Source organism: Epinephelus lanceolatus, chromosome 18, assembly GCF_041903045.1.
Source record: "Epinephelus lanceolatus isolate andai-2023 chromosome 18, ASM4190304v1, whole genome shotgun sequence".
Classification (NCBI taxonomy): Eukaryota; Metazoa; Chordata; class Actinopteri; order Perciformes; family Serranidae; genus Epinephelus; species Epinephelus lanceolatus.
Window position 1 is genome coordinate 25,176,509 of NC_135751.1, and position 16,274 is coordinate 25,192,782.

The 16,274-nt window shown below is 40.6% G+C and overlaps 1 protein-coding gene across 8 annotated transcripts in view; it reads left to right on the forward strand.

Annotated features, from left to right (window-relative positions):
• The first annotated feature begins 987 nt into the window (after positions 1–987).
• Positions 988–16,274, forward strand: part of sun1b (Sad1 and UNC84 domain containing 1b) — a 45,231-nt gene continuing 29,944 nt past the window's right edge. For 4 of the 8 annotated variants that reach the window (XM_033645273.2, XM_033645277.2, XM_033645282.2 and 1 more), the window contains exons 1-2: positions 12,995–13,153; positions 13,593–13,690. In XM_033645273.2, coding sequence (XP_033501164.2) covers positions 13,142–13,153; positions 13,593–13,690 — 110 coding nt within the window. In that variant the 5' untranslated portion in view covers positions 12,995–13,141. Of the gene's footprint in view, positions 1,128–8,206; positions 8,469–12,990; positions 13,154–13,592; positions 13,691–16,274 lie in introns of those variants that run through there. The other 4 variants (XM_033645274.2, XM_078161705.1, XM_078161704.1 and 1 more) reach the window with 4 other exon arrangements.

The window sequence follows — 16,274 nt, forward strand, 5'->3', positions numbered from 1 at the left end:
CAACACTTTTTTTCTTTAACTTTTATACACCCCCTGCCCCCTATCCCACCCCGCCAGTCCTAAAATATTAAATTAAATTAAATTAAATTAAATTAAATTAAAGATTACAGAATAGATTTATTTTTTATGAACAGATTTATTTATTTTTTCATCTTTTAAGTACAGTACACTGATATTTAGTGAACAAACACGAGGGATCTGTAAATGGACAATAATAATAATAATAATAATGATGATAATAATTATTATTATTATAATAATATAGAAAATTAAATTAAATTAAATTAAATTAAATTAAACAGACACCTTCTTCCTTCTTGACATAATGGTAAAGTCCGTGACAATATAAAGGGATATGTAAATGGACACAAATAATAATGATAATGATAATAATAAAATAAAATAGAGTAAAATGAAATAAAATAAAATAAAATGAAATTAAAATAAACAGACGCCTTCTTCCTTCTTGACATATGGGTTAAGTCCGTGACAATATAAAGGGATATGTAAATGGACACAAATAATAATGATAATGATAATAATAAAATAAAATAGAGTAAAATGAAATAAAATAAAATAAAATGAAATTAAAATAAACAGACGCCTTCTTCCTTCTTGACATATGGGTTAAGTCCGTGACAATATAAAGGGATATGTAAATGGTCAGTAATCCAAAACAATCCCTAATTAGATATTCCTATAACAATAATAATAATAATAATAATAGCCGACAGCAATACATTTTTTGCAGCAATAAATGCAAGATTACAGCGTTTCCTCAGAGTATTTTTTGTTTTGTTTTTGTTTGTTGTTTGTTTTTAATTAATTCCCTCTTCGTTGTTGTTCTCCGCAGCGGCCACTAAGCGACGCCGCTTCACATCGAAGCCCAGTGTCAGGACTTGTGCTGACAGATCCCATATATGGTCATTTTTACCTTATAAGGATTGACGCACGTGACGCTCGCGTCGCAACGGAAAGTCTGACCGTGTGCGGGAAAAGGCGAACGTTAGAATAAAGTCCAGTCTTCAGGGCAGTTAATGTGCCGCCACCCGAGAAGCTTTAACGAAGTGGATGTAACTCATTTCAAGACAAACTCACCTTACAGTCGCCGGCGGCGGAGTCTACCTGTGAGTAGTCTAACTTCTGCATTGATTATCATGTCAACTAATTTCACGTGTGTCCTGAACTGGCACGAGAGGCTACATCTTATCTCCAATCTTAAATTCGCTGATAGCGTCATTCACGTGTAGCTCTGTGGTGCAGTGTTTTTGGGAATACGTGTTATGTCTTCGTGTGTATCTGCACAGTTTTAACTGTCAAGCACTTGAATAAGAAGAGGAAGGAGAAGCAAAGAGTTGAGCTTTTGTTTTTCCTGACCACTGTAGCAGCAGCAGCAGCAGCAGCAGCAGCAGCAGGGGGGCTACAGCAGACCAATGTCCTGTAAGGTCACTGGGACAGTTATTGTCTACAGATTCAGTGAAGGTGCCACTGTCTCCAACCGCAGAAATGGAAAGGCTTGCAATAAATCACAGTTTAACTAAGCCTCCACCTTCAGCCTGTTGTGGCTATTTTCCAAGACTTCCTTGAACTTAAACGTCACACCAGCAGAGGCTATGGGCTTCACTTGTGCGCACTTCCGTCTTTGTGTAAATCTGCAGCAGTAATGGCTAATCTTGCTAAACATCACCCTTTTTAATAACAGTCCAGCCAGTCTAACTCAAAATGGCCCAACCTGGGATAAATAGCAATAATAGTGTTTCATAGTTACACTTCTGCATCGTATATTAAAAGTATACCATCATGGATTTAGTGGAATATTATTTTTCCAAGGTCAAAAGCAAAGTTTCAACTTTTCACAGTTTCATGGTGTGGGGGAAATGATGTTAATACATATCCAACATACACTGCTCAGCCAGAACTTTGGTGAAGTAAAACACATAGATCGTCTTATTACAATACAATGTTCTGCTGGCAAACCTTTGGTTCTTCCATTCATTTGCCACCTGACACGCTCCACCGAGCCAACCGCCTGTTACAGACCGTGTACACACACTCATGGCGTAAGTACTCCCTGATGGCAGTGGACCCCCAGCAGGATAATGCACCGTGCCACACTGCAAGAACTGCTCAGGAACGGCCCAAGGAATGTGACAGACCTCAAATTATGAACCTGGCCTCTGAATTCCCCAGATCTCAATTAAGGATAGACCGATATGGATTTTTTAGGGCCGATGCCGATACCGATTTTTTTCCATCACCCTTAGCCGATGACCGATTATGGACTGCCGATTTTCTTGAGCTGATATTTGGGGCCGATGCTGCTTTTGCTCCCTCAATTTACATAAAAAAAAATGACACAATGATAACAAATATTACAGGTCTCAAGTTTAAAATAAGAAACATTTATTGAACAGTAAAAAATACTAACACAAGATGGAAAGTTGAGGTAGAACAGGTAGAATATTGTTATTATTATTATTATACATTCAAATAAAAAAAAGAGTTCAGTGCTCTTAAATCTTCCAGTAATGTCTTTATAAAAATAAACAAATATTTAAGCTGAAGTATAAATAAAACAACAACTACTGTACACAGTAGGATTCAACAGCTTTGTTCAACTTAACCACATACTTTCAAATGAAAAAAAGTGCCAGGGAAAAATAAATCTGCGAAGCCATGCGCGTATCGGCCGATGCCGATACAAGTAAAAAACTCAAATATCGGCCCGATATATCGGCCGGCCGATGTATCGGTCGGCCGATGTATCGGTCTATCCTTAATCTCAATCTGATTGAGCATCTGTGGCACATGTCGTTACTCCAGAGATCCTGTGTCCATGCCTTGGCAGGTCAGAGCCAAGTCCAATCCAAGGAGGCCCTACCTTGGATTAGGGGTACATCTGGGATACCCACATCACAAGAATCCTTGAGCAGATTAGGACCTGGGAAATTTAGAAGCCAGGTCGGCACCACAAGCTTTTTGTCACACTCCACGGGTCATTTCTAAACAGTTTTTGTAGTGTGGCGTGCTGCTTTTTTGTACTGCCATTGGGGAGTACTTATGCCATGAGGAGGAGTCTTTTGGGTGGGTGGAACATGTCAGGTGGTGTTCACATGAATGCCAGAACCAAAGGTTTCCCAGCAAAACAATGCATTGGAACAAAATAATCAATGTTATTCACTTCACCTGTCAGTGGTGTTAATGTTTTGGCTGATCGGTGTATATTGTATCTTTGTATTCTATCAATATGAAATGCTGTGCTTCACAGTGATGTCTTAAAAAAAGACCTCCTGTAGATGGGATGGGATGGGAATCACACACAGTGCAATAATGGGAACTTCTATTTGTTACGGTTGAAAACATTATGGGAAATCGGTTGATATTTCAACATAGTAACCCCTCCCAAGTGGCAGCTTAGTCACAGAATGTCCAATGGCACCAATAGTTAAAGCAAAGAATGAAAAAGCCAAGGCATGTTTCAAGTTTGGTCTGGTGCTTCAAGTGCTGGTGTGCATTATGGTTTTAATGGACAAACAAATTTGTAAGTGCAGAAAATTAAGTGATAACATGGTTTAACCTAATTTTACTGACTTTCTGACCCTGTTTGGATTCAAAAAAGGCCATTTTGGGGTGCAGCTACCCCCATATTGCACATCCACATTCAGAACAGGCCATATCTGATGGTTATATGTGAAAGAACACCCTAAAAAACTAATGTTTAGACATAAATCACATTAACATATCAGAAATATGCACGTCTTTGTGTCATGCTGTGACATAACTTTGCAGAGAGGTTGGTCCTCCTCAGCGTCCTGACGAAGTATAGTCTCTGTTGGGCCTATTTCACCAGAGCAGATGAATATGTTCTATAAAACACACAAGATTAAACCAATGGTTTCCAACCTTTTTGTCCCTTATATTTCATAGGGTGAAGTTAAGTGGCACAAGGTGTTATTATTACTGTTATCATCATTATTATTATTATTATTATTATTATGGTTGTTATTATTATAGACTTCATTTCAGATTCATAACTCAGATAAGAGAGAATAGGCCTAATCTTTGGCCCTTATCACCTAGCAAGGAAATTACAACCCTTTATTGGTCCTCTGCCAGCTAATATAAAATCTACATTTTGATTCTCAGTTGAACTTTGAACCACATGACAATAATCTCAATAAATCCTGCTGCTTCCACCTAAGAAATATTATCAATCAAATCAGCTGTGTCTCTTTTCCTGTCCTAGAAATGCTCATTAATGCTTTTGTATTCATGTGCCTCGACTACTGTGACACACCGCAGTAAATCGTCAGTAGCTCGGCTTCAGCTAGTGCAGAATGCTGCGACTCGTATTTTAACTAGAACAAACCGTAGGTCACATATCAGTTCTCGCCTCCTTCCATTGGCTGCCAGTTAACTTCAGAATTGATTTTAAGATTATTTTAATAACTTTAAGAGCTCAACGTGGTTTGGTGCCGAGTTGTGTTACTGAGCTTCTGACTACCTATGCTCCGAGTCGTTACCCGAGATCCTCAAGCCTACCCTCACTAGTCGTCCCTAGATCAAGGCTGGTAACTAGAGGTGACCGGCCTCTATTATTTATTTATCTATTATTATTTTTTTCTTTCTTAATGCTTTGCAAAGTATCGGATCAGACTCGGTATCGGACTCGATTTCAAAATAAAGGACTCGGTATTGGATCGGATGCAAAAAAAATGTGATCGGGACATCCCTAGCGTTCATAAGACAATTGACAACAGCGTGATAAAAACATAAATTGGGACATAAGGTTTTACATCTTGGGCTCTTAAATATTATTATATCTTTTTGGTAACGAGTACTGTGGTCAAAAAATTTAACAGTATAATTTACTTTTAATGGGGAAAGGTTTTGAGTGTGTCTTGAGTGGTTTTGAGTGGTTTTAGGCTACCAGGTTTTTGTCACTTGAAAATGTCAGCCACAATAAGTCCAGCATTAGCTATCATTGTTGGCCATATGGCACCAGGCAGGAAAAGAAAAGTGAAAAGCATGACAGAAAAGTTTGCCAATCTTTTTTTAATGAAAAGTTAGATGGCATTAGTTATTTAATGAAATAATAACTGCAGAACGAATCGCATCATGAAAATTAATGTTTTAGGCTGGGAAAGGTCATTCTTTCTGGTACTTAACAAAAAAAAGAGCAAAGATCAGAGCAAAGTCCTCCAAATTACCGCAGACTTTTGTAGCAGAACTTTGTTTATTCTTGTGTATTGTCCCCTCAGATTTATCTTGAGACCTTTATGGAACTTAACTGCCTAGGTGCTTAACAAGCTTCACTTTGACCAGCCATGACCTGCCAGTTTTGCTAATGATTTTGTACTTTCACTTGAGAAGGATTTTAAAGGTAGAATTATTGCGTATAATGGAGTATTTTTACATTGTTGTATTGGTTTTACTCAAGTAAAGGGTGTGAAAATTTCCTGCACCTCTGGGTATGGCCGGTGACATGAAAAGGTACTGACAGAGGTCTTATCTCGGCTGAAATAGGGTGTGAACAATCCTGTTGCTAAGTCTTTGGCAGAGGGACAGCCCACTGTCTGCAAGGTCTCAGATTGGGTCCAAAGTCCATCTCAATGAAATGTACAGACTGCTGTCCAGCAGATGGCGCCTTAGCCAAGACCTTATTTGCTCTTATCAGTTCAATCAGAGGATTCAGATACAGGTATCAGTCTGTTAGTTTGTTGCAGGACAACTTGAGCATTTCTGTTAGTACATGATTTAGTTCATGCAAATTACCAGCATAGCTCTGCACGGCTCCCTACCTGAGAAGGTTTAATCACACACAACTCAAACACCTGTGTGTTTAATATCTGTGTACTTTTACATTTTCTCACACCAAAGAGTTTGATGGAAAATCTGCTTTCAACAGGGGGTGTTCTGTTTTATGTAAATGTGCTGACACATGCGTTGTACTCCTGTCTTTCTCCATCAATACTAATTCAGCTTCATTCTTAATGACTGCGATGTAAAGATGCAGTGGAAAGTGGACAATTTGATTTCCTTTGAAGTACAGGACACCCTCTAGTGAAGGTGAGCCACCTTTTAAAGAACAGGTCCACACTTGCAGACTTGTTTGAGTATTTTAATTACTCACTATATTGTCTCCTGATTAACAGCTTTGTGAGCGATATTGACACATCTTTCATTGTTTTGTTTCATCATGACTGAACAAATAGAGAGAACATTGTAATACGTTTTTTTCTGTTGCTTTAGCGCAATGGTTAACCGGTCAAGTCCCAATTTAAAGGTTTTTTTTTTAATAACAATACTGTAGCAATGTTGCAGCAATACTGATGCCAACATTTCCTCTTATTGCAGTCTAAAGCAGTGGTCCAACTGGTCCAGCCACAGGGTCCAGATTTCTCGTTAGTCATTAGTTCAGGGTCCACACAGTTTGATATATCTGACGTCACACTTGTATTTGGCTATATCGTCGAGCTAGTACTGTACTGTACTTTAAAATAAAATGTGTTTTTTTTTTTTTTTTACAAACTTGACATGTTTGCAATTCACCTGTGGTCCATTTAGAATGGATCCCACTTTTGGTCCGCCAGCCACCAGTTGGGAGCCACTGGTCTAAGGATTTGTTTTAGCAAGTTTTTTTCAGTGTTGAATGGGGCATGAACCAGACAGGCCCTTGGCTAACACACTGAGGCCACGTTCTCTGTTTTGTTGTGATAATTTATGGAGGTTTTACGGAGCTAGAGAGGCCATTTATTGAAACTCTTGTGGAGGGTAAACAGGTTTTTGGACAGCGTTTGGACCTTTATGTGGGGCTTTTTGAAACAGAAAATATAATGTAACCATTGTTTAAATCAATGTGAAAATTTTCAGATGACTACATTATTACAGGCTTTCCTTTTGGGGTAGGGTTGCTTTTGGGACAGGGCATTTGACCTCATGACTTCAAAATATTAAAAATCTTGACGATGCTCCTGCAGTGAAATGTTGCAGAATACGACACTGACTTGCCATCTGTAATGTTGCTCTTGTTTGCATTATAATTGAGAGCAAAAACCAACAGGAAATGTATGTAATACTAATTAAGATATGTGAGGCATTCAAGACTAATGTTCCTTATTGTTTTCAGTGGATGAACTTTGGTGGGCCGTGTAGATAACGATACAATAACACATTAATAGCAGGATATATCCTCCTGTGTCCTCACATGACGACATCACATTTGGGGTTTACTTGACCTTATACTCCATTCTACTTAACTTGGGCCTGTTGTCCTCATTCGTGGACACTGTTTTGTGCCATCTAGTGGTAGTAAGAGCACAATACACTGATCCAAGTAAAAACAAGATGGCAGCCATCTCTGCCAAGTCAGTGTGCTGCCGATCCTGACACAAAAGTGGACAATGTACAAAACCTGATCACATTTTATGGTTAAACTTGTTTATTTATGATTGATAATGTTTGTCGTTTGAAATGGCAACAAATTCGACTGATTTTAGCAACAGTAACAAGCTAACACGCTGTTAACAAGGAAGTACTCGTCTGAGGACACTGGGACTATTTTATTGTGTTGTTTGAGGACATTGGGATTTTATTATCGTCTCATTTGAAGACATTTGGACTTTATTGTTGACTCATTTGAGCACATTTGGACTTTATTATTGTGTTTGAGGACACTGGGGTTATTTTAATGGGTTTGAGGACACTGGGATTTTATTATTGTCTCATTTGAAGATATTTGGACTTTATTGTTGACTCATTTGAGGACACTGGGACTTTATTATTGTGTTGTTTGAGGACACTGGGGTTATTTTAATGGGGTTGAGGACACTGGGACTTAATTACAGTTGACAGTGTTTAGTTTTTTATACTTATCGGGTCCTACTGATCCCAAACAGGAGAAATTAAAAATGCATACCAAACAACAGTTGAGGTCTCTGGAGGATATCACAGATCATTCATGATGGCTTTGGTGGCAGATGTGATACGGGGGCCTTAAGTTTCAGTTGAAATCTCCTCCAGGGGTTCAATGCCACTCTAAACAACAGTGTGTTCCCTCTGAATGCACGCAGCTCCAGCAGCAGTCCTGTGCATGCCGTTGCAGCAGTGCTGCTGTCCTCCAATAGATTTAAAGTGTGCGCCCTGGCCGACAATGGAGGGCCCGGGAGTGGGAGGATCAGCTCGACAGCGATCCTTCTGGCTTTGTTACGCCCGGGAAGCCATTTTGGATATCTGCTTGTTGTGCACTAGCATAACACTACTGAGCCACTTGCAAACTTTTGTGTTTTTTGAATTAGAAAAACAACGTTTGGGATCTGCGGGTGCGCAGTAATAAATAATCTTCGGGTTTCCGTGCGTCGGGATGGTGGCAGAAGTTTGCGCATCTTCCGCGGCAGTAATGTGTGGACCTTTTTCCTCTGGATTACGCTCTTAAAGAATAATAACATACATGGACTCTTACCACGCGGGCAAGTTGACGTGTTGTATACATAACATCCTATACGTTAATGTTGCTGCATTAGTCTGTTGTGAATGTGTCATTTGGTGTGATCCACATTTATTTTGTCCTTGCTGAGCTCCTTTACCCACAACTAACGCAGTCTCAGGCCTTATTTTCATGGGTGATTTTTACACATCTGCGACATTATCAGACATTAAATGTGTTATCCGTCGTCAGGAGTGCGTGTTTCGACTGAGGAGTGTTAAATGAATGTGTGTGATATGGAATGGAAACAGTGCGTCGTTGCTCAAGCCTGTAAGTCAGTGCTTTGGCGAGTGACGGCGCTATCTAAATACATGGCGTTTAAATTTAGCACCGAGCAATGTGAGAGTGTAACGAGGCTTATATGTCATTTGGCCGGACACCGTGTGCAGTTATTATTAAACTGAATATGTGTTTTTCACCGGCGCTGGTGTGTAACACTGTTGTGACAGTAGCTGGACCAGTCACAGGACGCAGCAGTTTGCCCTCGTCGTCGCAGGTGGTTTGCGTAAAGGAGCCAGCAAAACAAACAGTGGAGACATAAAGCACTGTGGGAAAGCTGTTAAGACTGTGTGTTTGTGGGATGCACGCATGCTCTGTTCTTGTTCAGCCTGTCTCCTGAATTATGAGCTCAAGGATTAAATGCAATAACGTTCCTGTAAAGATTCAGTCACAAACATGAACTGCAGCGTTACACCATGCTCTCCCCTCTCCTCAGTCCTGCAGTAGTTGTAGCACGGTTGATCTAACTGTAGCAGGAAAGTGTTTGATTTTGCCCACATCCAGTGCTGACAAGTCAAAGTAAAACTAATCCTGGCTGAATTAAAGTCGTCCCCTTGGCTTTTAGATATTTGTTTCTGTTTATCCGTCTTTTCGGCTTGGAGACTTGGAGGTGGATTTGAAACCTGATTAAGATTATGGACTGAGATTTTGGTGGCGGGTTTTAGGAAAAGCCATCTGTTTTATTTGCCGCTCAGCTGTTGTATTATCAGAGGTTGGAGTTCCCTTCTTGCTCAGGATATATAGACGTTGTGGTTACATGGATGGAGTGGTTTGCAGCGTGGTTGAGCTTGTCAAACAGTCAGACACAGTTATTGTATTCTTTGTTAAAAGAGCAAGGATTGAACCTCAACTGGCAAGAGTCACCTTCAGTTTTACCTTATAGTTGATTACCTAAAGTATGCATTACAATTTGGCTGTGACTATACACCCAGTTAGCAGTTTATTAGGCACGCCTAGCAAAAACTAATGCAGTCTAAAGGGGGGGATTTATACTTGTGTGGCAGACCCTACGCTGTAGCCTACGCATGTGGCCTACGCCGTTGTGAGCATTTATGCTTGTGTGGTGGTGTGTCTGTGTCACTCTGCAGTTACACCTCCAAAACACTAGTCAGCAGCAGAGGTTTCTGTGAAGTGCCGTAAAGTTTAGTTGATTCAAAACACACATTAAACATGTCTTGAGTCAATTTCAAACACAAGTACACAAATTGGCTTCATTATATTTAGCAGCATTCACCAACAAACACTGGTCTTATGCTGGACACATTTCATCCACAAATACAACATGCTAATGTTTTTAGCACAAGCTAAATTAGCCTAGCAGCTAGTGGACGGCTCTCTACTCATATGTGGCCAGGGCCAACAGCAACATTTTAACAAAGGTATCGTTATCGATGCCGATACCAATTTTTTTCCATCACCCTTAGCCAATGACCAATTATGGACTGCCGATTTTCTTGAGCCGATATTTGGGGCCGATACTGCTTTTGCTCCCTCAATTTACATCAAAAAATGACACCATGATAACAAATATTACAGGTCTCAAGTTTAAAATAAGAAATATTTATTGAACAGTAAAAAATACTAAAACAAGATTGAAGTAGAACAGGTAGAATATTATTATTATTATTATTATTATTATTATTATGCATTCAAATAAAAAAAAGAATTCAGTGCTCTTAAATCTTCCAGTAATGTCTTTTCATAATAAACAAATATTTAAGCTGAAGCATAAATAGAACAACAACTACTGTGCGCTGTAGGGTCTTCCGGCAACACAGAGCTGCCCGTGGATGCCTGTCTGTAAATCATGCCAGGGAAAAATAAATCCGCGAACCCACGCGCGTATTGGCCGATGCCGATACAAGTAAAAAACTCAAATATCGGCCCGATATATCGGCCGGCCGATGCATCGGTCTATCCTTAGTTATTAGCACAAGCCTATGGCGTTTTACAATGTATAAATTAGCCTAGCAACGAGCAGAGATTTCCTCTGCTCATATGAAACCTGGATAAATCCCGAAGTATGAATCCTATAAGGATAAATCACACAGAAGACTTAAAATGCTATTTTTGTGGAGCCTTAATTGTCTTCACAATTTATTGTTTCTTATCTGTGAAATTAAAGGAAATAGAAGCTTCGTTTCCACTGAGGGAAATGGTTTCAGCTTACAATAATAGACAGGAGGTCTGCGTTGCCACGACGTGTTGTTACTTTTCTGGGGAGGTGCACGTCAAGATACGGCATAGGGTACATCTACGTCGACGCAGAGCCTACACCGCAGGTATGGCGTCGATTTGACGCAGAAGTAATAATCCCGCATAATGCAACACTCCTGCAATAAATCTAGAGGTCATTTTGGAGGCTGTAGTATGTACAGAGAGGTGTGTCTGTTAGTTTCTGATTGTTCAATCAGGGATGTGAAATTGATTAATAGGAGAAGAAAAAAAGTAATTTTTTTGCACATATTTGGTTTCATTTTTCAGACTTTTCTTTGATTCTTTGTGAAATATTGGATAATACTGGAAAAGTGTGTATTCAGCTTTTTGACACTGAACTGTATTGCGCTATACAAATAAGCATTTCTACCATGTAGCCAAACCTGGGGACCTTTGGTGAAATGAGTGTCTAGTTGGGGCCATAGACTGTATAAAATAATGGGCGTAGCTACCATGACGGCACCTTTGAAGCCGTGAATTTGGCTTTTTGGCTGTCGTTATCTTGGGGGGTTTTTTTGGAGCCAGAAGTGACCATATTTGGAGGAAAGGGTGGAGCTGTGGAGGAGCGAGGGGTGGATCTGACTGTGTCCACTCCATTTCAGTGCGCCGGTGCACTGCTTAACACGTAACAGCAAGGGCTGAGATAGGTGTTTAAATGGAGTGTAATCGGTTAGCCAGCGGCAGCAACCGTAAGCAGAATTTTCAGCTGACAAAACAAACAGTGTCTGCCTACAGTGCAAAAGCCACAGTTGACAAATTATAGCCTACATGGACAGTAATATTCACAATATGATTTTATGTAAGCCTGAATGACATCTGACCTTGACATTTTTGTGTTTGTATGGGCCATGTGGTCGTGGTGAGGTAAATGCCGCTCTCACCACTGACATTGAGCAACTGATCTGGTGTATCTGCTGCCTACGATGACTGTCAAATAGTGTGTAGACTCCACCTACACTGTGCACCCCAGGCGCACACTGGCATGGTAATGGTGCCGACCAAGTCAGACTCTCTTGGACAGCCTGTCACTCAAATGGCTCCACCCTTAAATATGTGTAATTTTAGGCCTTAATAAAATTTAAACAAGTTAGTTATGGGTAAAAAATTCACCACCTGTACATTTGTCATGTTTATTTCTGCTGTAAAGTTGGACATTTTAACATTGGAGTCTACGGGGGATTGACTAGCTTTTGTAGGCAGCCTCAAGTGGCCATTTGAAGAAGTGTAGTTTTTGGCTTCATTTTTCAGCCCCAGAGGTTGCTGCTTGATTGGGGCTCCTTGCCATATTTCACATGTCTCAGATGAGTGGTTTGCTTTTTTACCAGACACGCATTTCCCACATAATCGTCTCACATGGATGCATTTAAATAAATTCGAATTATCCAGTATTTCACAAAGAATCAGAGTATAGAGAAAAGTCTGAAGATTTAACCCAAATATGTGCAACAGATTTCTTCTTTCTTCCCCTATTAATTGTCTCATGATCCCTCAAAGTTATCTTGTGACCCTTTGACGGGGCCCGACCCCTACTTTGGAGACCACTGATTTACCCTGTGCTCACTGATTATAAATGGGGTGAAAGAAATAGAACAGAAAAGCCTCTCTGTGTGATGCAGTTGAACAATAGCACAGACTGCAGCCTCCAAAATGTCAGTACAGCTGAATCAATACCTTCACAACAGTTTGAATGGAAAACTGAACATTATAACCTTCATGAAGATAGGATTTATTTCAGGACTGTTGTGTTGGACTGCATTAGTTTTATCCCAGTGGACATTACAAACTGGCAGCCGAGTGTATTATGGTTACAGTATTTGGACAGCTTGTTCACATAATGCAAGTTTCCCTGTGAGAAGCTCAACCCTCAGAGCTGTTGTTTCCCGCCCATTGCCTAAAACTCAGCCCCACCCCTTGCTGTTTTACTTGGTTTCATAATACTGCTCTCTCACTGTGTGTGTGGAGCTTTCCCAAGCAGTCACCGTAGGAGTAGCTGTCCTGGTGAGGAGTCTACTTAATACAACGGGAGTGAGGTTCGTCATTCTCTCTGCCCTGCTGCTGCTAGCCATTCCCGTCAGTTGCCGACCGGAGGAGAAGAGACAAGTCATTCATTACAGCTTTACTGGCGTCCGTAGCCTCCGTCAACAACCAGCCAGAGCCAACATGCAGGAAGAGGTCGGCCAACTCACGTCCACTGTCAGAACCACAGTAGCGTTGTTGTGTTCCTGAGGAAAAGGAATGTGCAGCAGCTCTCATTAGGGCCTGCTAAGCTTTCTTACGTGGTTGTAGCGTAGCAGTAACCGGTGGTTGTGTTTTCTTGGAGAGCAGCCCAGTGAATAGTGCTGGAATTGATTTAGGAAGAGGCAAGGAATTTACCAGTGCTGTATTGTATTTATTGTGCAGATGCAGTTTCTGAATTTTTTAAAAATATATCTACGCAGTGGCAGAACTTGAGCTCATTAGCGAACTAATTTGTGTCCCAGAGGCAGGCTGAACAAGGCAATGCATGCGTTTTTGTGAGTGTGTATGGTAGTTAGTTTGTACCTGTTATCCCTCTACACTATATCCGCTTTGGCTTAAAGAGTCCTGTCCCTTGCAATCCTGATTCTTGCAGTCTAAACAAAGAAGAATGACCATGGATTTTTCCCAACTGCACACATATACGCCGCCACAGTGTGCTCCAGAGAACACCGGCTATACCTACTCTCTCAGGTGAGACCTCAGTGCTGTGCTGCGGCACGCTGGCTGCAGCATAAAACAGCCAGGCCTGTGGCATTTCAGTTGCGCCCTGCCTGCCATTTGTGACTCCAGGCTGCTCAGAGAATAAACTCAGAATGAAGTGTCCTTGAGACCATGCTCTTGCATTTTAATCAAGACTTTGCAAGTGTAGTGTCATCCAGCTACTCCATTTTCCATTTGTTGTTGTCTTGTTTTGAGCAGAGCATGCTATTGAGCGCTGTCAACTTTAATGCTGTTACTGCTGACAGTTTACTCATGTATTTATTACAGTGTGACATCGTAAAAGGTTTCTAGGCTGCCAAATTATGTCAAAGGTTGTTCATGCTGATTTTGAGCTGTGTGTTGTTTTTAGGAAGCAGCTTCTTTTGAGAGCCCGGTCAGATTTGAAATTGGTGAATGAGACGTTCAAATGCATTTACTTTTGAGTGCATCGTTGTTTTTTAACTTGCAGGGGTTTTGCAAGTCAGTTAGGCTACTCCTTTTTTTCCTTTTTAAAAAAGCCTGTGGTTTTGATGACTCAGCCTCATGATTCAGTTGGTGTGCGTGTCTGTGTTTGTATGCCTAGTGGGGAATAGGGGAGCCTCGCAAAGGGTAAAAACAGAGCATTCAGCCTAGATTTCTCTTCACATACTTTTACTGTATTGTAGAGTCAAGGTGCGACTTTTAAAGGCCGCACGGCCAGTTTTGGATACACAGTACACACCACTCCCATAACACCAACCTCTCCCGCCATTCTCCTCGTCCATGCATTGTTTCTTGGGCTTCTCGTCATCACCACTCATACAGTAGGTGTGGTCGACACTTCAACAGCGAGGTCTGTGCATGTGGAGGAATGCTGTTGTCTTCAGTGCTGTCACCGTTGATGTCGGCGGCTCTCAGTACAGAGAAAGGGCGTGTAGGTCAGGAAATTAAAAATCACCTTGCCACATGTTTGGCTCACTTTCTGACTTTGGGGAAATTAGTTAATTGCACGACTTTTGGGAGCAGATGCCTTTCATTATTTAATTGAGGGTAAAAAGAAATCAAGTTTGAACAGTGGCCTCTCTTTAGGTTTACAGCTGTGACTTGCAGAAATTGCAAAAAACACAGTCAGCAGTAATACAGCACTCCTTCTTGTGCAGCTAAACAAGTTCAAGCCACAGTCTCTAAAAGTTGTAATTACATGTCACATCAGGTGACAGTTGCATTAGTTGCATTCTGTGTAATTTAGTATGTCAGCAGCTCTTTCATTTTCATAGGTTGTGGGAATGGCATTGATGCACAGAGATTTGTCTGTTGGATGTTTTCATATTGATTCATGATATAAATGGCAAAACAAATCTCATAACATAATTTCAGGTCAGCTCTGTTGCACACAAAGTGCATTCCAGTAATGTGAAAACTGGTCATATGAGTCACACTGTGGACTGGGGCAAAGCACGGTGAATGTAAAAAAGCTTGTTTGACTCACTGCTGGAATCTGCCAGGTAGGCTGAAAGGCTGGAACAAGCTAATTGTGTTCCTTTGACTGCACTCAGCTGAGTAGCTATTAATGAACACAGTCACAACCGTGGCCCTGATCCCAGGATTAGACTAATAGTTTATGGTTCTTGACTAGCTGGTTGAGAGATCTGTGGTTTTTATTAGCCTGTGTGTGTACTGCGGCTGAGTGACTGATGATTCTCGGCTCCCCTGAGAAACAAACTTTGTATCTGTTGCTTTTTCAAAGTTCAAAAACAGGATCCCATCAGAGCGTCTTACAGCTGAGTGTGTTCAGACTTGAGAGCATGTCTGCATGTGTCCGAGGCCTGCAGTGAATACAAGAGAGCAGTAAAGACAAGTGGAGTCAGGTGACAGAAACCGTTGGCCCATCTGTTGTCAAAACTCAAAAGGGCAGCGACAAGTTTTGTGCCATTGAATGGCCCAAGAGAAAGAGGGCGAGGAGGCCAGCCAATCACAGTCTGTTTCCATCCACATACCAGGGGGAGACTATTATAACTTGGACCACCAACCTTGTGTTGATTTAATTAATATTGTAAATCCAATGAGGGGAAACACTTTCATTAATAGATTGATAACAGAAACAAAGTTTTTTATCAGTGCCCTGGGAGGTTTCTGTGCTCTTTCACTTCCTCACAGTTGATCTCACTTTCCTTTTTACTGGACTAATTCAGTGATTTCAGTTGAGTATGATCTTGTTGCTTTATGTCATACTGACATAAAGCTGCAAGGATTGATCGATTAATTGTCACCAGTTAAATTATTCCCTCACTAATATGATAATTGATTAATGGATCTGAGTAATGTTTTTGAAAAAGAAGTCAAAATTCTGATTCCAGCGTCGTAAATGTGAATATTTAGTGGTTTCTTTAGTCCTCTATGACAGTGGTTCTCAACTGGTCTGTCCTCACGACCCACATTTTTCCTCATTCATTAAGTCGTGACCCAAATGTTTTACTCTCCACTCAAATCTATTTCACAGACACTTCCTTGAAATTTTATGACTTTTTCAGTTGCAATATTTTTGCAAAAAAGTTGTAAAATTTTTTAGAAAAAAGTTGTAAAAATTTTGAGAAAG